Source organism: Carex rostrata, chromosome 33, assembly GCF_964058835.1.
Source record: "Carex rostrata chromosome 33, lpCarRost1.2, whole genome shotgun sequence".
NCBI lineage: Eukaryota > Viridiplantae > Streptophyta > Magnoliopsida > Poales > Cyperaceae > Carex > Carex rostrata.
This window is the reverse complement of record NC_135950.1, coordinates 3995479-4021784: the sequence shown is the minus strand read 5'-3', so window position 1 is coordinate 4021784 and position 26306 is coordinate 3995479. Positions and strand designations below refer to the sequence as shown.

Genomic DNA, 26306 nt, shown 5'->3' with positions numbered 1-26306 from the left:
CACCTCTCTTATTCCTCTCCTACTTCTCTCCACCGGACTCTAGCTAGGCTGTGCAACTCAACTCCAATTTCTATCTTCCCCTCGTTGGTAAGAAAATCACTCCTCTATACTTTCTTCAGGTTTTTTTCCTTCTATTGCTTGCTCCTGGAATTATGTTGTGATAAACACCATCTTGTTGCTTGTTTTGTTTATGCACGTCAAATGTTTGATAAAATTCCCCAAAGAGTATTAATGTTTAGTGTGTGAATAATTAATCTTTCTATTATCTTCTCCTCTACTTCTTTTAGATCGCTTTCCCCTACAACAACCTTCATTCAAGCAAATGTACATTCCTCTTTTCCTTTTGTCATGCCTTTCTCATAATTAATACACCAACATTTTATTAATTGTTTCTAACTACTTTCAGCTCCACCTAAAATACAGCAGAGAGATGGCTGAGAGCATTGTAAAGGTTTTGCTGACCAAGCTCACTGATGTTGGAGTTAAAGAGGTATTACGCCTATATGACGTCGATGAGCAAGTGGAGACAGTGAGCCGTGAACTCGGCTGGATTCAGGCTTTCATGAAGGATGCTGACAAGAACCATATAATAGATGAGAGACAAAAGCATTGGGTAAAGCAGGTGAGAGATGTAGCATATTTAATAGAAGATGTCATTGACACCTTTCTCTCGGAGGTTCCTCTAGAACCGCAAAAACCCACTGGCATGATGGAGTCCATGAAAAAGAAGATGAAGATAACAAAAAACCTACCGACAGTACACAAACTTGTCCATGAGATAACTCAGATCCAGAAAAGGATGGATGAGATTGAGAAGAGTAGAGTCAGGTATTTGAAGTATTTTGTTTTGTGTTTTAGTGGAAAAGAGAACGAGGAAGACAAATAAGGGTAACACAAATTTTCATACTAAATTGATATAACTCTAGAAAATCTAAACATTTAATTTATTTATAAATTTTCAAATACATTCACTCTAATTAGTTGACTAATTATCCAAATAATTATATTTATTATTTCTAGCTAAATTATTAATCTCAACAAGGTATGGGATTAATACTCTGGGCGAGGACAATGGAGAGATCAAACTGCCCATTAGACCACCCGTGCTACCGGACATTGATCCCGATATTGTCGGATTTAAGGAGGACCAAGACCATGTTGTCAACAAGTTGTTGGATGAGACCACTAAGAATCGTAGTGTGGTTTCCATTTGGGGAGCTGGTGGACTTGGAAAAACGACTCTCGCACTAAAAGTATATAATTGGTATGTGTGCTATATATATAGATATATATTTTTCTTTAAAGCATCTTTAGTTTTTAGTTTAATTGTTTGATTCAAGATGATTAAACTCTTATTTGCAACAATAGAGTTTGTTGAATTTTATATATATTTAATCAACAAGTGTTTCCAATTTTGTTCTGACCTCACCACTATTGATTTCAACTTCAAGCTTAATATTGTTTCCCTGCATTCCGAATTGGAAATGAACTCGACTTTCAGATAAAATGAAAATTTGAGATCTGGCCAACTAAATTGTCCAATTTTATCTAACTCTTTAATGTCAATAACTAAATGTTACTATTACGCACTAACTAGAGTTGTAAATTGATATTACCAACAATATTTATTAATAATAAAGTATTTCAAAATATAATTGGATACTGTGGGTTCTGACTGATATTACAACCAATAAAAAAAATTCATGATTTGAAAAGTAGCCATTAGAAATTTAGTAGCAATTATGACCAAACATCTTGAACCTGAAATGTCGGGCTGAATATGACATTTCCAAAAAAAATAGAAATTTCATGATCCAATATGAACCCAACTCGATTAATTATATATGCATTCATTAATTGTGGTTGTAACATTTTCATTAAAGTAGGCCATTGAGGGTTAAATTGATTTGTTCTTGTTGGATGCCTTTATTAACCCAACCCAACCCATCCCATCCCATTCCGATCATGTCATTGAGGGCATGCCAGGATATGTTTCTTTTGTATTGCATGCACGGTAATTGATAATGTGCAAATCTAAACAAGATCAAAAGCTAGATCTCACAAACAACGGCTGAATCGTGCGAATTGATATTGTGCAAATCTATTTGTAGAGCGCTAATTAAAGTGACAAATGAATAGTTCGGGTTCAGTTCAACGAGGTAAAATTCGTGATTTGAGTATAATTCAGATATAATTCGGAAATTATTCGGCACAACAAGGAAGAAAAAAAACCCTAAAAGTTCTTTTTTTAATTCGCATTTATTTCACGTTTTTATTGCAAATAATTCATAATTTGCATTTTATTCTCGAATGAAACGTACTATACGTTTTTTTGTGTTTTATTCGGGGTAGAGTTTGAAAAAACACGAATTTCTCACAAGTCTTATCACTATGGCGTCAACAACTTTTGCATTTTCAAACCTACATTGATGTCTCCGGCCGACCTAGCTAATAGCTAAACCAGAGCCCTTTAGATTAGTAACAAAAATTGCAATTTTCTATTTATGCATAAATTTAACCATCAAAACGCACACATATATATATATATATATATATATATATATATATATATATATATATATATTTTTTAATCATTTTTTAGTCTATTATCTTTATATTTTTGTTATACTAAAATTCACAATATGTTTTATTTTTACAGTGATGATATCAAGACACAATTTGAACCTCGCATATGGGTAGCTATTTCTCAAAAATTCAAATTAATTGACATTTTGAGAAAAGTAGCAAAACAACTCGAGCTTCCTATCGATCCAAGCAAGCAATCAAATGATTTTCTTACCGAGATTCATGGGTCTCTTAGAGAGAAAAAGTATCTCATAGTCTTTGATGATGTTTGGATAGATGAACTATGGACTCAAATTGGAGAAGCACTCCCAAACAAAAATAATGGAAGTAGAGTACTTATAACCACTAGGTCCTTTGAAGTTGCCAAGGATGCAGATCCAACATGTGAACCATACAAACTTGGATTTTTAACAAAGGAGTTAAGCGTAGACCTTTTCTTGAAAAAGGCTCTTCCAAATTATGATCCAAATGAAAGTACTTTTGATAATTTTTCTGATATCACAGCTCAATTGTACAAAAATGCGGTGCGTTGCCTCTCGCATTGGTGGTTTTAGGAGGGCTATTATCAAGGAAACCACGCAACTATACTACCTGGAGTAAGGTGCTACAAACAGTGAGTTGGCATACCGATGGAAGGAAATGTAACGAGATTATAAGCACCAGTTATGAGGATCTATCATTAGCTCTTAAGCAATGTTTCATGTACTTTGCTGCATATCCCGAAGACCATGAAATCCATGCAACATCTTTACTTCGAATGTGGGTTGCAGAGGGCTTCATACCACAAGAGGATAACAGAACATTGGAAGAAACCGCAGAGAGTTACTTAGAGGATCTCGTGCAGAGGTATTACTTCTTCATTTAATGTATTACACATTTTATGTGTGTTAATTTAATAATACATAATCAATACTTTCTTTAAGTTCTTACCTTATAAAAATGTGAGCTAGCTCCATTAATAATTTAGTAATGACATTTATGAACGCTCGAAATTGGATGTTCTTGTATATATGTTTAAAACAAAATTTCTTATTGTATATTTAATAGGAGCCTGATTCAAGTAAAATCTAGAAATTCTTATGGTTCTGTCAACTATTGTGGCATTCACGATCTCCTACGGGATCTTGCTATACAAAAAGCCAAGGAGGACAACTTTCTTGTGGTGTATTCACATCCAGATTGTGATCAACAAAGCTTGAGTACGGCGCGTCGTGTGGCAGTTCACCATCCAGATTGTGATAAACTTGTCCTAAGCCAAAACCTCCGCACTTTGTTGTACTTTCATCATAAAGTCATGTCGAATTGTTCTAAGCAAAAGCTGCTCAAAGTGGTAAGCACTGAAGATTACCGTACGGAAAGCATAGATATGGGAATGTTTGAGGGATTAACTTAGTTAAGATATCTGAGTCTTAGAGGGTATATAAGTGACAAGTGTACTGGACAAGATGACAAGTATGGGAAAAGATACTTGGAGAAAGTGATAGGCACCATGAAGTGTATACAGATCCTTTATCTCATTCTAGGTGCACATGGAGCAAATTCCAACACCGTAGATATTTTTCCTGATTGTGTATGGAACATGAAGACACTGAGGCATGTCGGGACAGGATCATGTAAACCAAAACTGCCACCATTAATAGAACTACCAAATTTGCAAACGCTTAGAGAGGTTACTACTAATGAATCATGGAAAACTGGGTTACCTCATCTACCCAATTTACGTTCATTAGCTTTAAAGAACGAATCATGTCCATGGACGGTAATTGCCGCTTTCCTAGGCACGTTAAAGAACCTGATCTCTCTCCCTAGATGGTTCTTTTCTGGGAGAAATATTTGATATGAGGGAATTCCCATTTTATCAGCATCTACAATCTCTAGCAATATCAGATTCTACCAACTATCGAGAGATGACCCCTAATGAAATGGCCACTGATGTTTTCATGTTACCTCCTCACCTCATTTCTCTTTATATTGAGAATTGCCACCTCAAGCAAGATGTAATGTCAGTACTGGAGAATCTACAGTGCCTCAAGAAAGTTCAGCTATGTGGAGTCAAAACTAATCAAAAAATAAGATGTTCAGCTAAAGGCTTCAACCAATTAGAAGAATTGTGGCTTGCGGACTGGACCGTGCTAGAGGACTGGGAAATAGAGGAGGGGGCCATGCCCAATCTTAAAACACTCATGATTGATGGATGTAAAGAATTGTGTGTTCCTCAAGGGCTACGACACCTAACCAACCTTCAAAAATTGGAATGGTGGAATAATGGCGATAAGGGTAAGAAAGATGAGGTGCGCAACTTATGCAAACATGTTCCTTCACTTTTAATATAGACTAGCTGTTGATAGAGCCATGCATGGACTCTAGTCAATGCATATTTTACACCTCCAAGGCTCCAATTTCATATTTGGCATTGTTTTTTAGCTCTTAATTAAATTTCTTGTATGCATGTGTGCTTTGAATTTTTAATTTAATTTAGTTACTAATGTTTTTTATTTTCTTTTTCTTAGAGATAAATTAATAACATAGTTAAGGATTGTATGTTTGAGTTTTTCAATACTGGGCAAATAAAATCATGCTAGGAAAATTGTACTAAATTATGAAGTATATATATATATATATACGACTGACAAAAAAATAATGTTAATGTATAAAGGACGACAACAAATTTTTATTTCTAATTAAATAAAATAGTCAAATTCTCTTTTCTATTTGCAAATGTATCTCACAATCCGATTTTTTAATTTGATCTTTAGCATTAAAAATTAATATTTGAACATGTCCATCAAAGCTAATAGGGGATATTTTCATCCTAGCATAAACGGCGTTAATTTCGAAAGAAAATAAAAGTACTGTTGTCAAGGGCAACATTTCAACGCATATAAATTAATTACTATTGACGACATTCCTTTTTAACACTGTTTAATTTCAAGCAATTAAACGCTAATTCTGAAAATGGGATGAAGTAAAATTATTTTGCATCGAAAAAAATGTTATATGTATTTGTCAAAAAACATCATTAAAAAAAAATGTTATTTCCAAAAATACCCTTGCAGCCTTGGAGAACTCCAAATAAATTCAAATAAATTCCATAAAATAAAGAAAAAACCTAATAAACCCAAATAAATTTCTAAAAATCACAAATAAACTCCAATAAATTAAAAAAAATTATAAACCCAAAATCTCCATATTTTGATATCGAAACCTAGAATAATTCACGTACAAAATATGTATTCTCAAAATTATTAGATATCATGAAATGATAAAATAATATTATACATCCTATTTCCAGTCCATGTATCTTGTCTAGGGGTGAAAGGTAAACTCCCGATCGAATCCGCTCCGTATTCGGCCCGGATCAGAATTCGGATAATTATTGAATACAACTCAGAAACCCGAAACAGATTTGGATTCAGAAACTACTTTGAAAACAGAGCTTATATTACTTCTCAAGGCTGAAGCGAATAATTATAAATTCATGGGCTTATATTCCAATACCTTTGTGGGACTAAATTAAATCTACAACGCATCTGAAACCGGAACAGACTTAATTATTAAAAATAACGTATGTTTTGACTATAATATTTGTATTATATTATATTAGTGGATTATTTGAGTACATTATTCAAACGTCTTAATTATCCGACAATTATTCGTTTTGTATCCGTATTCGTAGATTATCCGCTCCGTATCCGTATCCGTTTAAGCCGGATTTGATTTTGTTAAATTCTCCGCTGTCTGACTGACTGAGTCCCACGTGTTGCTGCCTCCCGTGTTTGATTTTTTTTTTTTTTAATTTAAACTTGTTTCCCAGTTTCACATCTTTCGATTTAGAATGATTCCAACTCAGCTCCGTTTCAAGATCTCATGAGTATTTTTTTATTATTATTATTAAAAATAAAGTATGTTTTGACTATAATATTTATATTATATTTTATTATATCAGTGGATTATTCAAACGTCTTAATTATCTGACAATTATTCATTTTGTATCCATATTCTTAAATTACCCGTTCTATATCCGTATCTGTTTAAGCCGAATTTGATGTTGAATTTTAACATTCGTTTACTATCCGTATTCGTATATAATCTGAATCTGTTCTGTTTTCACCCCTAATTTTGTCTATTTTAACTATTAAATATGTTTTACTCTCCTACATTACCTATTTTATCTCACTGCCTCATATTTCATCGAAATGTGCAAATGGTCATAATTATTTCTAGAACTGAATCAATATTATATGATATTTGGAAATCTTCAAGCTCAATATTCATACCTTTTTCATATTATTAAATTGGACTTTTCTAGTCATACCTTTTTCATATCTCCCATTGGAACATGAACCAATTACAAAATAACCAAAATTTGAGAATAATAAATTTTATATTTTTTTTCTCTGATATTTTTCAAACTGTCATCCATTTGATATTTTATTTTATTTTTAATATAATACTGTCATTCATTTGATATTTTATTTTTGTAAATATAGTACTTCATTTAATTATTTTTATTTTTATAATTGCCTTGATAATATATGTAGTGTATGTAGCTCAAAAAAGACTGTAAAGCAAGCAACAAGTTCCTCTTCCTCAATTCCGCACACATTAATTAGACTTGCACGCAACTGCAACTTTCAATCTATCAATCACCTTTGAACTTTGAAGGAATTGCATGTTTAGCAGTTTCTCTAACTGGCCCACTTCCCATGGGTCCACAAATTGGCTTGGCGACTGTGTCTGGTTCCTCTGCTTCAATAAATCATGTAATAAGTTGTGTTCATGTCTCCCATCATTTAACTATTGTAAGAAACAGATTGTTTAATTAGCCAAAATTATTTTTCCTTTATGTGGAACTGCCGAACAGATCTACGTACATATATAGTATAAGAATTTGTTGGCATGTCCTTTACTAACTATTACATAAAAAATGCCCTCTCATATATAGTATAAGAATTTGTATGTTAATGCGGAGCTAGGCATGCAAGATACTTTTTTCATGTTCTACCTAGAAAGTCTGCAATTATAACTTAATGATTTATATAACAAAACTTCAAATCCTATATAACAAGTTCATGATATATATATATATATATATATATGCCCAAGTTTAAATGCCATTATAACAAGAGTAGAACTAGGGTGTTCTTAAGTTCATCAAACCCCTTGGTGAACTCAAGTCTAAAATCTGTCAAATCATCATTAAATGATGAATCATCCGAACCGTTAAAACCTGTCTAATTTACAAGTGATGCGTCTACGTGTAAAAATTCCTTATGAAACACAATATACCTCGTTATAAATTGATCACAGAAGATCCAAGCTGTAGCTAGATTGAATCCTGAGTTTTTTTTTTCCAGCTCCAAACCTTTTTTTATTTCCCACCCTCTCATCTTTAATCAGGGATGCAAATGCATCGGATAGTGTTAAATCCATATCCGTATCCGCTTTTATTTTTCGGATAAGGATACAAATTAGATATTAGACGGATTCATACAGATACAAATTGGATATCGAAAATTTATAGATATATACATAAATATTTTTATAATATGTATTAAATTATATGATATATATTTACTATTTGAATAAAGATAATTAAAATTCAAAATTATATTCATATTCTTATCCGCACGAATATTCAGATAATCAAATATTCGTATCAAATTTTCTGATATGGATCCAAGATATGATCGGATATTATCCTATCCGTTTGCACTCCTATCTTTTATGGGACCCAATAATACTGAATTTATGTAGTCTGTTGTGTTCATGTGGTGGCTAGATCCATTGAATTGAAGATATTTTTAAGCTTTAAATATTGGATCCGACTTTTTTTTTTCCAAATCTGTAAATAAAAAAATGATTTTGAAGGAACGATCCATGACAAATATAATAGTGATCAGATCGATTCAAAATGGACATGTCCAGTTTTGACTGGTCAAATACTTTTGATAGTTGATGTTGAAGGCAGGAAATAATGTACACACACGTCACAATTATAAAAGAAATTAAGCTTCTCATGAAATTGACAACAAGAAAAATCAAACAAACTAACAAAATATTCCAAAACACGCTATATTGACTAACTTTGCTGTTACGCGGTTCAGCCTAACCAGTTGCGAGCAATCCAGTCACCACGTCCACTTCAGAGTGGACCCCACGTAGCCTTAGCGTCAACAGCTCGGGCCCTCCATTCTGGAGCACACCATTAGAAAAAAATATAAAAGCAATCACTGACAGTGTATATTTGAGAATAATTAAAAGGAGGTGGAAAGAAATTAAAATGTGATAAAAATTGAAAACTTATTTAAAATAGAGTAAAAAGATAGAATTTTTTTTAATACTTTACATTAAAAAAAATGGATAGATGTTATTTAACACTTAGTTGATTTCATACAAAAAAAAAACATAATGGTTTTTTAATGCGATTCTTACTAGAAAAAAAAATGTTGAACTTTTTTTTCAAAAATAATTATTTGAAAGTTAAGTTTAAAATATCATGTTTGTGGAAAATTTATATTAATTTGTTGAGAAAGAATTTATAAATTGGTCTAATTTCTGTCTGCTTTCTTACAGTGGCACTATCACAGTCCTTTTTCTCCATAGATGGGTCCCATTTAATTTGTCTCATTGGTTCATTTTTTCTTAATTTTCTTTGAATTGTTTTTATTGGCAAAAATGATAGCAATTACATAGAAACCTCTAAATTGCCAACTGTCAATTTAATTTTTAGAAAGTATTAGTTCTTCGGACCAGTCTTAGCATCCTTTTAGGTTGTGCTCAACAACGCTAGTGCAGAGAGGAGGGGGGTAGGGGTGTAAACGGTTGGATACGGATCGGATAGTGGTTTTACTGTATCCGTATCCGTTATAATTTTTCGGATACGGATACGGATACGGATAGTCTCGGATACGGATACGGATCGGATATTAAATGTTACAGATACGGATCGGATATCGGACGGATACGGATATTTTTCATAATTGACTTGTTAGTTACAAAACATCTATTATATTATTAAAATATTAGTCACTAATTATGTCATAATATTATATTGTTCATCAAAATATATATCTATATGCAATTTAATAAATTATTCGTACAATATGCAATTTAATAAATCAATTTAAAAACATATATCACATTTGTTGTGGTTTAAAGTATAAACGGTTGGATACGGATAGTAAAATGCCTTACCGTATCCGTATCCGTTATAATTTTTCGGATACGGATAGTCTCGGATACGGATACGGATCGGATAATTTAAGTACTTTTCCGGATTCAAATTCGGACGAAATCGGATATTATCCGATCCGTTTACACCCCTAAGGGGGGGGGGGGGAGAGAGAAAAAATTGTTTCATGGTCCCTCGTGTTCCTCACGCCACAGTAGAGCATTCCTTTTCATCCCTCTCCGATTGCCTTCTTATGGAATGAGAGAACAACGTGGACAAACCACGCAGATGGAGGTCACCTTCATTCCCATTATTTCTCTTTAATGAAGGGGTTTCCCTCCGTTCTGTAGCATATTCTTAGGAAAATTATGAAAGCAATCACTAACAATGTATATTTGTGAATAATTAAAAGGAGGCGGAAAGAAATTAAAATGGGGGGAAAAAAATTAAAAAGTTATTTTAGAGTGGAATAAAATTGACAGAAAATTTATTTTTATACTTTACTTCAAAAAAAATGGATATATATTTTACAGTTGATTCCATACAAAAAATATAATGGTTTTCTTCTGTCATTCTTACTAGAAATAAAATGCTGAATATTTTTTGAAAATAATTATTTGAAATTTAAATATGTGGACATATTATGTTAATTTGCTGAAAAATAATTTATAAATGAAGGATTAATTTCCAACTGCTTTCTTCATAGATGGTCCCCTCTTTGTCTCTTCAGCTCATTTTCTCAAATTAACAAGCACTGGAGAAAGAGAAACCATCAAACCAATCACACGTGCTTTTAGAGAATAACTGGACTTATCCTTTCTATATGAAATGGACTGAAATAAAGAAATCCTTACGATCCAAGATAAGCTTTGTTGACCGACAATTAATTGTCTCTCAGTCGTCACGTCCATTTCAGAGTGGACCATACGCGCTCAGTTGAGTTGATTTTACAATGGATTCCTTCTTCACTTCCTTCGAATTATCACCGAAGTTTTTATTAATATCCAAACACACTTTTTGCAAAAAAAAATTTCGGTTGTAGATAGTCTGGAGATTAAATTCTTCTAAGTAAATCTGAGTTATTGATACCAATTTAAAAATCACTTCTAAGTAAATACAACTATTTTAAAAAATAGTTGAATACTCCTTTTTTTGAAAATAAAAAATGACAATTTTGAGTTAAAAAAGCTTACAACTGTTTTGGATTCTTCCAAATTTGAATTCTTCTATTTGGTTCAAATGGTTTTATTATGTTAAATTAATAAAAAAAATATAATGAAACGGAAAAAATAATTAACCGAGTCGTCCCCTTTAATTCAGAGCGGACTCAACTCGCCCAACTATAGTGCTACAAAAACCTTCAATTGAAGTGTTTTATTAGAGATGTAAATGCCCTATTATCTTGCCATCTAGAGACACTACAAGAGTATTCCAAACACCTTCAATTAGAGTGTCATTTTGAGGTTGTAAATGCCCTATTATCTTGCAATTTGGAGACACTACAAGAGTGCTACAAACATCTTCAATTGGAGTTGTATTAGGGTTGTAAATGCCCTATTATCTTGCCTTCTATAGACACTACAAAAGTGCTCCAAACACCTTCAATTAGAGTGTTATATTGGGGTTGTAAATGCCCTATTATCTTGTAATTTGGAGACACTACTAGAGTGCTCTAAACACATTCACTAGGAGTGTTGTATCTGTGTTGTAAATGCCCTATTATCTGTTCATATAGAGACAATACTAGAGTGCTCCAAACACCATCAATTGGAGTGTTGTATTAGGGTTGTAAATGCCCAATTCTATTGCCATATAAAGGCACTACTAGAGTGCTCCACATACCTTCAATTGGCGTGTTGTACTAGTGTTGCAAATGTCCTATTATTTGTCCATCTAGAGACACTACTAAAGTGCTCCATACTCCTTCAATTGGAGTGTTGTATTAGGGTTGTAAATGTCCAATTATCTTGCCATCTGAAGACACTACAAAAGTGCTCCGAACACCTTCAATTGGAATAATGTATTAGAGTTGTAAATGCCCAATTATCTTACTATCAAGAGAAACTACTAGAATGCTCCCAACACCTTCAATTTGAGTATTGTATTAGAGTTGTAAATGTCATATTATCTTGCCATATAGAGACAGTACTAGAGTGCTCCCACCTTCAATTGAACTGTTGTTTTGGGTAGTAAATGCCCTATTAGATTGGCATAGAGAGACATTACTAGTGTGCCCCAAACATCATCAATTGGAGTGTTGTATTAGGGTTGTAAAAGCCCAATTCTATTGCCATATAAGGCACTATTAGAGTGCTGCACATACCTTCAATTGGCGTGTTGATCTTGCAATTAATGTCATAATTAACTTGGTTAGTGAATCGGTTGCCTTAATCTTTGGTAGCTCTTCAACCGCAAAAGAAATGTGGGATGCCCTTGTAAACCGGTATGAGGGAAATACTCAAATTAAACGAACCAAATTAACTGGTTTAGAAGCCAAATTTGAAACCTTTAAGGTTGAAGATGGCGAAAGTATTGAGGATATGTATAATAGACTTATGCATATCCAAAATGAATTTACCGAATTGGGAGAACCGCTTTCTAACAATAAAATTGTAGGGAAGCTATTGAGAATCATGCTCATGAGAGACAAATGGTCCGGCTTGGTGAGTGCACTAGAAGCAATTCAAGGCACACACGACTCACTCACCCCGGGTGACCTCTATGCACACTTACGAAGCTTCGAAGAGAAACTTCGTCAATCCGGAAACCCAAAGCAAAGTTCAAAATTCAAAACCATGGCCTTTCCGGCTCAAAACCGAAAACCTTCTAGCTCCTCAAACACTTGTCTCTCAAATGATCAATTTATAAACAAAATTGATCATGAAACCTCCAAAAACACCCTTCTCCTATCCAAAATGTTTCAAGACATGCTTGATCTCGAAAGAAATTACAACAAGGAACGAGAAGAGAAGAACAAAAGAGTGATGTGCTTCGCATGTCATAGAAAAGGGCACACCACTCAAACTTGCTTCCAATTGGACTGGTACAAGGCCAAGAAAAAGGCCAAAGCCTTGCAAGCTGTGTTACTCGGATATGGCTATTTAGTCGCCGTACCTGTATCGGATACCGATACGCGTCCGATACGGCCACGATACGTATCCGATACACCAGCTGGCGTATCGGATGACGTGGCGTATCTCTAAACTTTCTGATACGGTCGCAATACGCGTTGACTCGTATCCAATACGACTATTTCAGCTAGATACGGGCGAGATACGGATATCAGCGCTGGTGAACCGTGCCCGCACCTGTGGACCGCGTATACACCAGCTGAAATATTTTTTTTTTCCGCCAAAGCTGTGGTTCGAACTTGGGAAGGCCCAGTCCCAGACAAAAGCCTTATCCACTCCACAAGATTTTGTTTGTGTTACATTGCAGTAACTCTGTTATTTAATATCTAATCTTATATTAAGTCTTTAGTTTTTTATAGATTGATTCAGTTTTTGTAATATATTCATCTTTTTAATTATATTTTTTATGATTATTTAAATGTAATATACAGATTAATAAAAAATAATATATATATAATAGCCGTATCGTATCCTTCATTTTTGAAAATTGCCATATCGCCGTATCCGTATCGTATCCGATACGATACCCGTATCCGTATCGTATCCGATACGATACCCGTATCCGTATCCATGCAACATAGCTTGCAAGCCTTATTCTCGGATGAGAGCGAGGCGGAGCAATCCGACTCGGAGTCGGAAAAGGAACAAGAGACAAACCTTGCATTGATGGCAAGTGTAGATGAAGGTCTCTCGAGAATTGATGTCGACTCGATTATCGCAAGCAAGAATATCACCGATGAGACCACCATCGAATTCCTTAAAGACCTTGTCAAATCAAGGAACATCAACAAGAAAGGTGATGAAATTGAAGCCTCAACTAGCTCCGCTAATGAGGTACATTTAAATTTTGGTCTTAATGATCTTGATACCGAAGATGAATTGACCGATGAGGAAGAAGGTGGTGAAGAATATAATGGTTCAATTGATGAGACCAAACATGACTTGTATACCAATCGGTTAGAAATCAATGATACAAGCAATTAGTGGTGCCCCTAATTATAACACTGAACACCTTCAATTGGAATGTTGGAATAGGGTTGTAAATGCCCAATTATCTTGTCACACAGAGGCACTACTAGAGTGCACCAAACAACCTGAATTGGAGTCTTGTATTAGGGTTGTAAATGCCCTATTATCGTGCCATCTGGAGATACTACAAGGATGCTCCAAACACCTTCAATTGGAGTGTTATATTGGGGTTGTAAATGCCCAATTATCTTGCAATTTGGAGACACTACTAGAGTGCACCAAACAACTCCAATTGGAGTGTTATATTGGGGTTGTCAATTCCCCTTTATTTTGCAATTTAGGGACAATGCTAGAGTGTACCAAACACCTACAATTGGAATATTGTATTAGGATTGTAAATGCTCTATTATCTTGCGATATAGAGACACTACTAGAGTGCTCCAAACATCTTCAATTGGAGAGTTGTATTAGGGTTGTAAATGCCCGATGATCTGTCTATATAGAAACACCTTCAATTGGAGTGTTGTATTCGAGATGTTAATGCCCTATTATCTCTTCTTCTAGAGACACTACAAGAGTGCTCCAAACATCTTCAATTAGAGTGTCATATTGGGGTTGTAAATGTCCTATTATCTCTTTTTCTAGAGACACTACAAGAGTGCTCCAAATACCTGCAATTGGAGTGTTATATTGGGGTTGTAAATTCAATATTATTTTGCAATTTGGGGACACTACTAGAGTACACCTACAATTGGAGTATTGTATTAGGGTTGTAAATACCCTATTATCTTGCGATATAGAGACAATACTAGAGTGCTCCAAACACCTTCAATTGGAGAGTTGTATTAAGGTTGTAAATGCTGGATTACCTGTCTATATAGAAACACTACTATAGTGCTCCAAACAACTTCAATTGGAGTGTTGTATTAGAGATGTAAATGCCCTGTTATCTTGCCATCTAGAGACACAACAAGAGTGCTCCAAACACCTTCAATTGGAGTGCTATATTGGGGTTGTAAATGCCCTATTATCTTGCAATTTGGAGACACTACTAGAGTGCTCCAAACACCTTCACTAGGAGTGTTGTATCTGTGTTGTAAATGCCCTATTATTTGTCCATATAGAGATAATACTAAAGTGCTCCGAACACCTTCAGCTTGAATGTTGTACGAAAGTTGTAAATGTCCAATTATCTTGCTATTTAGAGACACTACTAGAGTGCTCCAAATACCTTCAATTGGAGTGTTGTATTAGAGTTGTAAATGTCCTATAATCTTGCCATATAGAGACAGTATTTGACGCATATCAATATGGAAAAATAGTGACACTACAAGAGTGATATGGAAAATAGTGACATATTTGACGCATATCAATATGTTACCACAGCGGATCCTGATCTTCTACACTAGGCAGGTTCTGCTCTACCTGATCCTGATCTTTTGCACTCCATAGATTTACTGTGGCTATCTTTGTTGAATCCTGTGTAGCAACTACTATCTCAGCCGAGCTTGGAGAAACCCCACGTCACCGCCGGGTGTTCTCTAATGGATCGAGAGATCTCGTCCTCGACATATCTCAACTAGCAATGTGCGGGGGATAAAAAAGATTTCCTCAGAGCAAGCGTCACCTTCATCAGAGGAAGATTCCGTGTGGATGATGGTTGGGCCAGTGAACTCCTGGGGGGGTTCAGGAATTTCATTCTCCTCATAAACCACTGTTTCCTTCCATTTATGGAGCCGAACAGGAACATTAACCTTGACTCCTTCGGTGATGGTGGTGACATTGTGCGGTATGTCAGACATATCAATCGTGGCTACAACCGCCCACCAGTTTGAAACGTCCTCTGGCATCTCAGGTGCGATAGTTCCCAAATATAAACCAAACTGGCTTACCATCCTCGCTATATACTTCTCCTTCCTGAGTTCCGGTGGAAACCCCGACTAGATTTACAATGGCTTTGAAAGTCGGCATTGCCAAGGATGCATCAAGTCTGGGGCTCCAAGTCTTGAAAGCCACGCCTTATTTCCATACAGATTATGGTATGGCCTCAATGAGGGTTACCGGTGCAAGGGATGCCGGTAAGAGAATGAGGTACTGGCCTTGGGAGAGCTTGTTGACCCGAAGTTCCTCTTTTGAGACTAGTTGAGACCTTGCCACTAGCTCTGCCACTTAGTCAACATGTAAATCACCAGGAAAGCCATCTATTGTTATGATGACCGCCGTTTTGAGGTTTTGTATTTCACTGTGGTATTCCTGGTCGCGCTCTATGTAGCACGTAACAACCATAGGCTTATTGGGCGGCATAGTGGTCGGTGCATAGGGGAATGAACCAATGAACCTATAAGAAGCTCATCAAACATAGGCTCGGCGCGGTCAGTTGACATGGCAGAGGGGACAATGGTTTTGGCGGCCATGTTAGGGTTTAGTTGCAGGCATCTTGTGCTAGGGTGACCATCATTCCAGCATTTATCGCATTTCAATTGGTATGGCAAGTAGCGATGGTATGGCCTAAGCGGCAGCAACAAAAGCACTTGCCTCGCCATTCCTCATAACGGGAAGATGGTGGGAAGCGTAAGGTGGTGGGACTATGGGGGGGGATGTGTAGTAGGTGGGGCTAGCAGTGGGTGTAGGTGAAGTAGGAGAAGGTGGACGGGTTGTGGTGGTGAGGTTGCTGGCGAGGTGTTAAGTGGAGGCTGACCTAGGGTTTGACATTATCTGGGCATAGGAAGGGAAGGTGTGGTAGGGGATGTAAGGCTTGATTTGTGGTGGTTGCTCTGCGGTGGCTGTGGTTGTCTTCCAGTGGTCGGGAAACCTCCTACGCCTTTGGATAATCCTCCATTCGCCTTGGGGTTGCGTTGCCATTCGCTCCTTGGTGAACTCCAAAAAAATGAAGTTCCTTCTTTGATTCAAGATTTCTGTTTGGGTAGGGCATTAATCAGATTCAACTAGCTAATCGGGTTCAAGTCTATTAACTTATCAGGTACACAATTACAACTCAATCCCTATAACTATGTTTATTACAAAATATGTTATAATTATAAAATCAATTGACACAACATTAAAATATTTTTAGTAAACTATTTAAAAATTTATTTGGCACAATTCAAAGTGGTACTGTTCTTAAACAATTAGCAAATTGAAGTCAAAGTTTAGATAAATATTTAATTGAAATATAAGTGTTGAATAATTAAAGGCACAAAAAATTCGGCGAACCCATTTCTTAGAATTGTAATAATAAGTTGCACCGTCATATCTTTCTTGTTTTCTTATTCTCTTTCATTATATTTAATTACGAAATAGGATATCGCATATCTAAAAAAATGAAATACACATAATCAACCAAAACTCAGAAGGAATTGGTTCAAGAATCGAAATAACTAAAATCAGTGGTAGGCACTATATCAAATCAGTGGTAAGCACATTTAACAATTAAAACTGGATCGAAATAAAAATTTCAAATTCAGAGATAGACACTTGCCTATCTCAATTTGGATATGTATCTGCCAATGCACATATCAGCATCCCATCTGGATAAACTACTTAGTGTCACAGTGTCAATTTCTGACCTAACTTTAGAAGATTGAATAATCCCTCACATCTTATAAATCTTGTGCCTATGGAAGGGTATTAATTGCGCGCTGTTGTCCCGATCGCTACTTGCTAGATGCCTAAGCGTCAATTCATCGTACCGTTCCTTGATGAGTAAGAGAATTTTTTATTTGGGAAAATTTCTAGTGTACCCATACAAATTTTTGAAATAGCCAATTAAGCTTGTTAAATCTTATGTTTGTAATGAATTTCTATGTATTGACGATATATACACACACACTAATATTGTGCCCGTGCGTTACAAAGGGACATATTATAAGATTTAACATTAAAATTCAACATAGAGACAAATAATAAATAATAATAAAAGACAAATGACTGTCTTTATACAACAATATTCTTTGTATGTCAGCATACACAATTTTTTTATAGAATTATTTACAACACAAATGAAAAATATATACTAAATTTGAAATTTTAGATTGAATCCTTCAATCAAACCGCTTGCTTTCTTATTATTCAATGTATCTTTTTTATTTTCTTTTATATGTAAAATTCTAAATTTACTTAGACATGTACTTGCTACACTTACTGCCACATGATATAGTTAGAATGAGAAAATCAAACTATCCCCCCGTAACAATCCCACATTTCATCCCCCAGTCATTAACTACTTCAATAACTACTAACTACCTAGGAGGATCACTTACTATTTGGGGACCACATAATATTTGAAAGATTTTACAACTGACACGCGCAAGTATTCATCTATAATGTATCAAGTATTAATCTATAACACATCAAGTATTCATACCTAATATATCAAGTATTTTAAAAAAAAAAAAACTGGACACGTTTTTAGAGGTGAGATTTTTTTTCTTCGTTCAATTTAATCAATATTTTTGACGATCGGTGAGGAATTTTGCAAATCTAAAACCACGAATGTTTTTGACATAATTTTATCTTTAAAATGAGATCCATGATGATATACTTTCGAGTTGTCCGTTGTACAAGTATTCATCCTTATCGAGAAAGTATTCATCCTCATCGTGCAAGTGCAAATATAAAAACTGGACACATCACTCATCCATCTTTTACACGTTTTTAGAGGTGGTTTTTTTTTCTCCGTTCAATATAACCAATATTTCTAACGATCTATGAGGAATTTTGCAAATCTAAAACCACGAACGTTTTCTACACAATTTTATCTTTCAAATGAGATCCATGATGACATACTTTCGAGTTGTCCGTTGCACAAGTATTCATCTCTTATCGAGAAAGTATTAATCCTCATCGTGTAAGTGTAAATATAAAAACTGGACACATCACTCATCCATTTTTTACATGTTTTTAGAGGTGAGTTTTTTTTTTCTCCGTTCAATCTAACCAATATTTCTGACGATCTGGAAAGAATTTTGCAAATCTAAAACCACGAACGTTTTCTACACAATTTTATCTTTTCAAATGAGATCCATGATGACATACTTTCGAGTTGTCTGTTGCACAAGTATTAATATCTTGTCATGCAAGTATTCATCCATAAGATATTAAGTATTCATTTATACACATTGAAGTATTCATTCAATAATCTCTATTTTTTTCAAAATTTGTTTTTATGTCATTTATTTAATACGCAGTGGCCTAATTCACCATTAATAAAGCTTTGTTCTTTGCAAAACTCGCTACTTCATGAGGAAGAGGAACATAAACATGAAAAAGATTAATTGCATATACATATACAATATTATTTTGATACGATCGACAGTGACGGATCTGACCCGGTAGAGACGTGTTCTAGTATTCATTCAAACACATTGAAGTATTCATTCACACATATTGAAGTATTCATTCCTGGCAGAGGCGTGCTTGATTGGGATGGAGTGACGGATGATCTCCGGCAGAACGTTCGCAAGAGCAGGAGCAGCAGGCATAGAGGGAAAAAACCGAGGCGAAAGTGTAAGAGGGAGGGAGCTTATTGTATTTATCATTTCGAGATGGGAGAGGGAGGGAAACTTATCAATGGAAAAACGGAGGTGGAGGAGGAGGTGGGATGCGGTGGTGGGAGAGGGAGGTAGAGGCGGAGGTGAGGTGAGGTGAAGGTGAGAGAGGGAGGTGGGAGGCGGAGGTGGGAGAGGGAGGTGGAGGTGAAAGAGGAAAATAGAGGTGGAAGAGAAAGGGAGAAAAAAGAAAGAAATAAAGGTTGTTAGAAATAGTAGTTATAGTTATAATTAAAATAGAAAGTTAGTTGGGGGATGGATAGGTGGGGGATATTATAATTACCCTTAAAATTAAATAGCCTTAAATTTGCAGTGCTGCAATAAGAAAGGCGCTATTAATGTTTTACCTTTTTTTTGTTTTCTTTCAATTTTTCTATTTTTTATCCTTACATCAATATATATAATCTAACAAATTAAAAAAAAAATGGATTGCTACATTTGACAATGTGACATGTACTATTTCCTAAATTATCTTACAAATTTACTCACAGCGTAAAAATGAGAACAATGATATTGAAAAAAGGAGAATAAAAACGAATTTGCAATATTTTTCCGATTACAATATTTTCTGATCTTCATTTCTTTCTTTTTTCAATCTTCATTCCTTTCTTATACCAATCAAATTATTGATCTCCTTTGAGAAATTGAGCGCCACAGGAAAAAAATAATAAAAATTTGATAATATCAACAACTATTTTTGAAGATAATAAATGGACACTTCTATATTTTTCTGTCATCAAAATATAATTAATTGTTCATGTGATTAAGCACATGAATTATGCGCCAATCAAAGCTAGAGAGATAAGGTAACAAAAATTTAATGCTAATTCCATTTACTCAATTTTTGATATTACGTGTGGCAATACATGTGGCGATTGAGTATATATATCTCTAACTAAATTTAGATTTCTACACGTAGAAAATATGCGTTTAATCAAAAGAAATATTACAGTGACTTTTTGAAATAGTGATTTCTGAGGAGGTGAAATGCATCTTAGTTTGGGTCGATTTTCTTATATATTAATTAGGTTTAGGATGAATCGAGCATCAATGAAGAATTAATATATATTTACTTAGAAGATGAAGCAAAGCTACGGGTCATAAGTTAATTTAGAAAAATATAACACGTTTGACCTTCATTTCGATCCACTATAAAAATCCCAACCATCTATCCAAGCTATATATACTCTGCAATTGAGTAAGAGCAATATATATAATTCAAGCTAAATTAACGTTATATATACTAATGGCCATGCCATCCTCAAAATTACTTTGCGAAAGATTAAGAGCACCAATTGAAGGTAAAATGGTGCCCGAATTACGCCCAGTTATGCCTGTTGATCTTCTCGCAGCAGCAATAAAAGGCAACAGGGATGTCTTAATACATCGTCTTGGATTACAGTCTGAAGAAGGAACTTTTTGCCAGGTAAATTTAAGAAACTATATATTTATTTATTTCTTGCTAATTAACTATACAGAGAAGCACACATGTTGGCGCCATCAAGAAATACTATATATCATTGAAATTTTTTCTTATCTTCTTTAACAATCACCGAATATATATTATTCTAAATTTGCACTAAGGTATATGATGTACATAAAATTAACTCGAATACGTACATTCTTAAATTACTTTTCTGCTTCTTCTTATATATATATCATCATCGTTATCAATCATCATCTACATATAATTAATCATTATCGTTATCAACAATATTTATATTGTTGTAATTTTAATTGCATGCAAAAATATTTGATGGTGTTCATTCATGAACTTTTGGTTTACCAACTCAGGTGACAATAGACCCATTTCACCCCACTTACCAACAAATGGAGGCAGATCAGCATGCTGTCCAGCACGAGCTTGGAAGTGCAACACATTTTGGAGACACTCTGCTTCACCTACTTGTCACTAAGATGCACAACGAGCTTGCTTTGATGGTATTTCAAAGAGATAGGTCCCTTCTGAACACGCACAACAAGGATTCAGAGACGCCCCTCCATTGTGCTGCAAAGGTTGGTAACTTACTGATCATTCAAGCTCTCATTCGACATAATCCAAATGTCCTCAAAGATGCCCTGCGAGAAACGAACAAAAACGGAGACACTGCCTTGCACGTGGCTGCCCAACATGGCCATGGAACTGTTGTCCGTGAATTGATGAACTTGGATCAAAGAGTGGCATGCATGGTTAACATGGAGGGACTGTCTCCATTGTACATAGCTACAGTTGGAGGATATACTTCTATGGTTAAAACCATGTTAAAGGATTATCCTTCTCTGGCATGTGAACAATACTCAAATGGAATGTGTCCGGTTCATGTAGCTGCACAAGTCGGCAACATAAAATTGGTTATGCATTTCATGAAAGAATACCCTGAGGATGCCAAGCTGCTAGATTATAGTGGACAAAATCTTTTTCACTTTGCTGCAGAAGAAAACATCGCGGAGTTATTTACGAGTGAAATGGGTGCAAGCCTGATTAATGCAAGGGATCACGAAGGAAATACACCATTGCACATAGCAGCGATCAAAGGGCACACGTCAGTTATGAAGGCTATTTATAAAATTCTGACTGACGACGATGCTACTAAGGTAGAAAACAATCAAGCGCAAACACCATTTGATCTGTCAAAGAGTCAAATAGAGGAAAATGCTACTAAGGTATTCCTAAATTAACTCAATCACCATCATAATTTATTTCATGTAATTTGAAATCAATTCGTATTTTCTTCCCAAGCATGCAAAACACACATAAGAGGATTAGGTTGATCAATAACAGATTGAATGCAAAAAAACATACTAGTAAATCAGTTCTTTCGCTCACCAGGCCTTATTCTCTATTTGATTTTTACTACGATGTTCTCCTTGTAAATTTGCTTTTGGCATTCTTCATCCTTATTGTCGTTAATTTTTTCAATGCAAAAATCATAACTGTTATTTTAGAAAACTGCAGAGTAAATCCTCAAATGAGAAAAAGTCAAAGATTTACTATAAATTTTCAATATGAGAACCAATTATTCTCTCTTTTTAGATATGAAAGCCGATTTTTTAAAAAAGGAAATCATATTATAACTGTATTAGATAGTGTTAGTTAGAAAGAGTCTTGTTCAAAGCAAACACAGAACGTTATAAAAGTTCTTAAAGTACCACAATATAACTGTAAATACCAAGTGCCTAGTGTCCAAATTAACATAAAAATAGTGTAAATATATATACATAAGACATAGGGATCAATTGGCATAAATATAATAGCAACCATTATATTTACTGCTGGTTCTTTCCTTTCTTCGTATCATGATTGTCATCTCATAATAAACCAAAATAAGAAATTTACAAGTTGCACAATTTCGAATGAGCAAAAGGACAATTTTGAATTTAAAGAGAGTCTCTCTTTAACCCTACTTATGTTGAAACAGTAAAATAAGCCAAATAGGATCAATATTCAATACCACATATCAAGACATTTGATCAAACAACTTCAGGCTTGAAACCATCACAGAAAACAAGGCTGGATATGTGCCAGTTAGTGGCATTAACGTCACACAAAATCTATTGAACTTTTAAGATAAAATAGTCAAATCTTATCATTGCAGCTTCAAGAATTAAATATAGGACAACTTTAACATTTGTATTAATAGTAGCCTCTGTGAAGTTTTTCAAAAAAAAAAAAAGAAAAGAAAAAAGACCTGATCCTTATGTTTGTAGTGGTATCTTTGATTGCCAAATTTAATCCGTTGTCAGATCCTGATCGAACACGTCCAAAATCGAGCCATTCATAAAAAGATTTAACAATAAATGTACGAGTGGTATCCATAATATATTATCCGACGAAATAATTTAACAATAAATTTACCAGTTGACACTATTCGATGTTTTATTTAATAAATATATCATTATATATTACAGGATATGCAACGCAAAATTAACTCCTATGTTGAGAGTTATGGTCGTCATTTTACTCCAGAGTGGTTCGATGATATCATGCAACCATACCAAAATAAATGGGAGAGAACTCAAGTTATTGGACTTGGTTCTGTACTTATTACAACTGTAACATTTACTGCAGCATTCGCAATCCCCGGAGGTTATAGCCAAGACAGTGGTGCACCAATTCTGGGGAGGAAATACATGTTCAAGGCATTTATCTTAGCAAACACCTACTCATTTGTACAAGCATTTGTAAGCTTAGTTACTCTTGTTTCGAGTGCTCTAGCAGATCCGGATGCTGTTGATCTCCATTACGCATCGTACACATTTATTGGGGCTGCAGGTTGTATGGTGTTGGCATTTGGATTAGGTTCATATGTGATGCTTGCTCCTGTTAGCTTGCCCATCGCCATCATCGTTCTTCTTTCCACTCTCCACATGGGCTCACCCTTCATGTATTATTTTATTGAGCTTCATAAATTCATATTTGGAATAATTCTTTATGGTCTAAAATCAACAAAACAAATTTCCAGTCCTGGGTCGGAAGAATTTACTGATAGTACAGAATCTGAAAACGGCGATAAATTTATTGTCGGTTCTGGTTTAAAAAAGGCGGTTGTGTTCCAAATGATGATGTGGTCATTATTGTTTATCTTCCTTTTTGCACTAGCATAACCAGCAAAGCTATTCCTTGATTTTCTCTATCAGTGGTTATGTTAATCACACAAACAATTAATAAGTTAATGGATATGTTTGTAACTGATTATTTTAGTCGTTCCAGCTGTTTTTATTCTTTCAGTAAAAAAATTGCACTTGTGTATGTTGAAACTTGTGTGTACTTGTTTTTTTTAATGCAAATAATATATGCGCCAAATTTGTGATTGTATTCCAAAATATGTTGGTAACACTTAAGCTCAGTTCAACTCAAATGAAAAAATTGTTGACTTATATTAAATCAACTATAGGAAATTTCTTTTAAAAGGCTATATTTGAGAACATGTTTGTTCTATCAAAAAAGTATCAATCCCCCCATTCTATCAGAATTTTGGATAAAAAACAATGATATGAAAAATAAGACATTATCACGAAAGAAAAGAATTTGCTTACAGTACATATTGTTATCTTGAATTTGTGCCAATGCTAATTAATTTAGACTTATTAATCCATGTGGATGAGAATTTGTGCAAATCATATTACTTATTGTGTTAGGCTATGTGCAAAGCCATATGTTATATTGTTATCCTTATAGCGTTTGGCTATGTGCAAAGCCATATGTTATATTGTTATCCTTCACGAAGTTAGTTAAATTTAGGTGACTGATTTGACCAAATGGAGTAAAGCCTCTTTTGGATCCTGCAAATCTCCTATATACTTTGCATCAGTGCTTTTTCATTCTTATTTTGTTGGCTCTGGTTATGTCTGTCGTAAATTTGTACGTACTGATCTTTTTGTAGCATGTGTTGTTTTCTAGAAACGGATTATCAGTTGCATGCACAGCAAATTGTGGGTTTGCTTGATATAAAGAAAATTTTGATGAAATAATTTGTAATTTGTGTTAGTGGTGATAGTGGTCCAGTTGAGGTTAGTTTTTTTTTTTTTTTTTTTTAATTCTCTTAAACTTATTTACTTCTTCAACTAGAAGAAAAGCCTATACAAATTGTTAAGCTTGATGCAGCTGAAGATGAACTGACGATAAAATATTGTTTTATTTATGTTTTATATAGAATCTAATTGTCTGATTCTTGATTTGTTTCTTAAATATTCTTTAACTGGTTTATTTTTTATCTAATGGCAAGTTTGTATATTTGTTTTTAGTGTTTAGTTGGAAAACTATAGTAGACAGAGTCGCCATGTCCGCTTCTTCTCCCAGCAATGAAGAAATTGGCTTTTCTCCTTTCATCGATCCGCGCCTCCTTCCCACAATGAAAAAGCGTCATGTTTTCTTTTTCCAGTGAACGAAGTCATGCCTCCATGCTCCGTCGAGCCCTCATCTCCACCATTTAAAGTTACCAACGTAATTTATTTTCTTTAAATTTATGTTAGTTTCTTTATTTAGGATGGTAGATATTTTCTCCAATTGTTGTATTGAATTTGCATGCATTTTCTACAGAGCCTGGCACATTAATATAACATTAATAGCAACCTGTTTACCTATAGTTCAAAATTTGATTATTAGCTTGCAAATTAGACAAAAGAAGCTACCCACTTCAAAAATTTTAATTAATTAATCTGTTTTATATTAGGACGATTCTTCTATGAATGACGCGATTGAGATGGAGGCAGATTTTTCTAGTGAAGATAATACAAAAAAAACAAAAGAGTGGTAATGATTTTGTCCTATATATGGAATGACATGAAGTTTGCATCACTTGAAGAGTTTGAAAGTTTTTATCACAAGCTTGCTAGTTTGGAGGGATATACGGTACAGATAAGGAGGACCTCTAAATTTAAACATACTGATGAAATTCGTTACCGTCAGTATATGTGCTATGTGCTGAATTTTGTGAAGAGAAAAAAAATCAAATGATTTACTTTATTTGGATCAAGAAAAGACTAGTAGAAGAACCTTTATATTTATATTCATTATTATTTATTAGTTAGAAGTCGGAATTTAAGCCCGTAAGAACACGCGCGTGGTGTTAAGTTATTAGTTCTTGTTTGGATAGTTGAATAATTAGTTTTAGTTGGACCTTTTTACCCTTGGTAGTATGTCTGCATGAACCGCATTGGATCAAAGCAGAGCTGTGAGTACATGCAAATGTTGTAAAAAGATGTCTGCAACTTATTTATCTAATTATTTAAAGGTTGTAAAAGATATATATTTACAAGACAAGTTTACTCAAACTAAGAAATTTGAAATTGCTTCTTTTGGGGATGCTCTGAATTGACTGGTTGGTCAACTACAATTTATTGGAGTCATGATTTTGGTCTTGTTATTCAAATCGATTGTTCGAAGTTGCGTGCAACTAA

At 34.4% G+C, this 26306-nt stretch overlaps 2 protein-coding genes across 3 annotated transcripts in view; both read left to right on the top strand.

Annotated features, from left to right (window-relative positions):
- Window positions 1-308: 308 nt before the first annotated feature.
- LOC144548688 (putative disease resistance RPP8-like protein 2) overlaps window positions 309-26306 on the top strand; it is an 84705-nt gene continuing 58707 nt past the window's right edge. Inside the window, exons 1-2 of the mRNA XM_078297417.1 lie at window positions 309-324; window positions 407-828. Of these exons, the coding sequence (XP_078153543.1) occupies window positions 431-828 (398 nt within the window). The 5' untranslated portion in view covers window positions 309-324; window positions 407-430. The remainder of the gene's footprint in view (window positions 325-406; window positions 829-26306) is intronic.
- Window positions 20585-24716, top strand: LOC144548608 (uncharacterized). 2 transcript variants are annotated; one of them, XM_078297320.1, is made up of 3 exons: window positions 20585-20832; window positions 21201-22070; window positions 23476-23708. In XM_078297320.1, the coding sequence occupies exons 1-3, from the start codon at window positions 20653-20655 to the stop codon at window positions 23557-23559; spliced, it is 1134 nt and encodes a 377-aa protein (XP_078153446.1). In that variant the 5' UTR covers window positions 20585-20652; the 3' UTR covers window positions 23560-23708. The 2 variants fall into 2 exon arrangements, with proteins under 2 accessions (XP_078153446.1, XP_078153445.1); XM_078297319.1 differs by having other exon boundaries at window positions 20586-20832; window positions 23316-24716.

What these genes read in the sequence shown, in the direction of transcription:
- LOC144548608 (XM_078297319.1), top strand. Translation starts at nt 20,653, where the DNA reads ATGGCCATGCCATCCTCAAAATTACTTTGCGAAAGATTAAGAGCACCA. An exon ending in AAGAAGGAACTTTTTGCCAG is followed by an intron (nt 20,833 to 21,200) that starts GTAAATTTAAGA and finishes TTACCAACTCAG; the next exon opens with GTGACAATAGACCCATTTCA. An exon ending in TAGAGGAAAATGCTACTAAG is followed by an intron (nt 22,071 to 23,315) that starts GTATTCCTAAAT and finishes TATATATTACAG; the next exon opens with GATATGCAACGCAAAATTAA.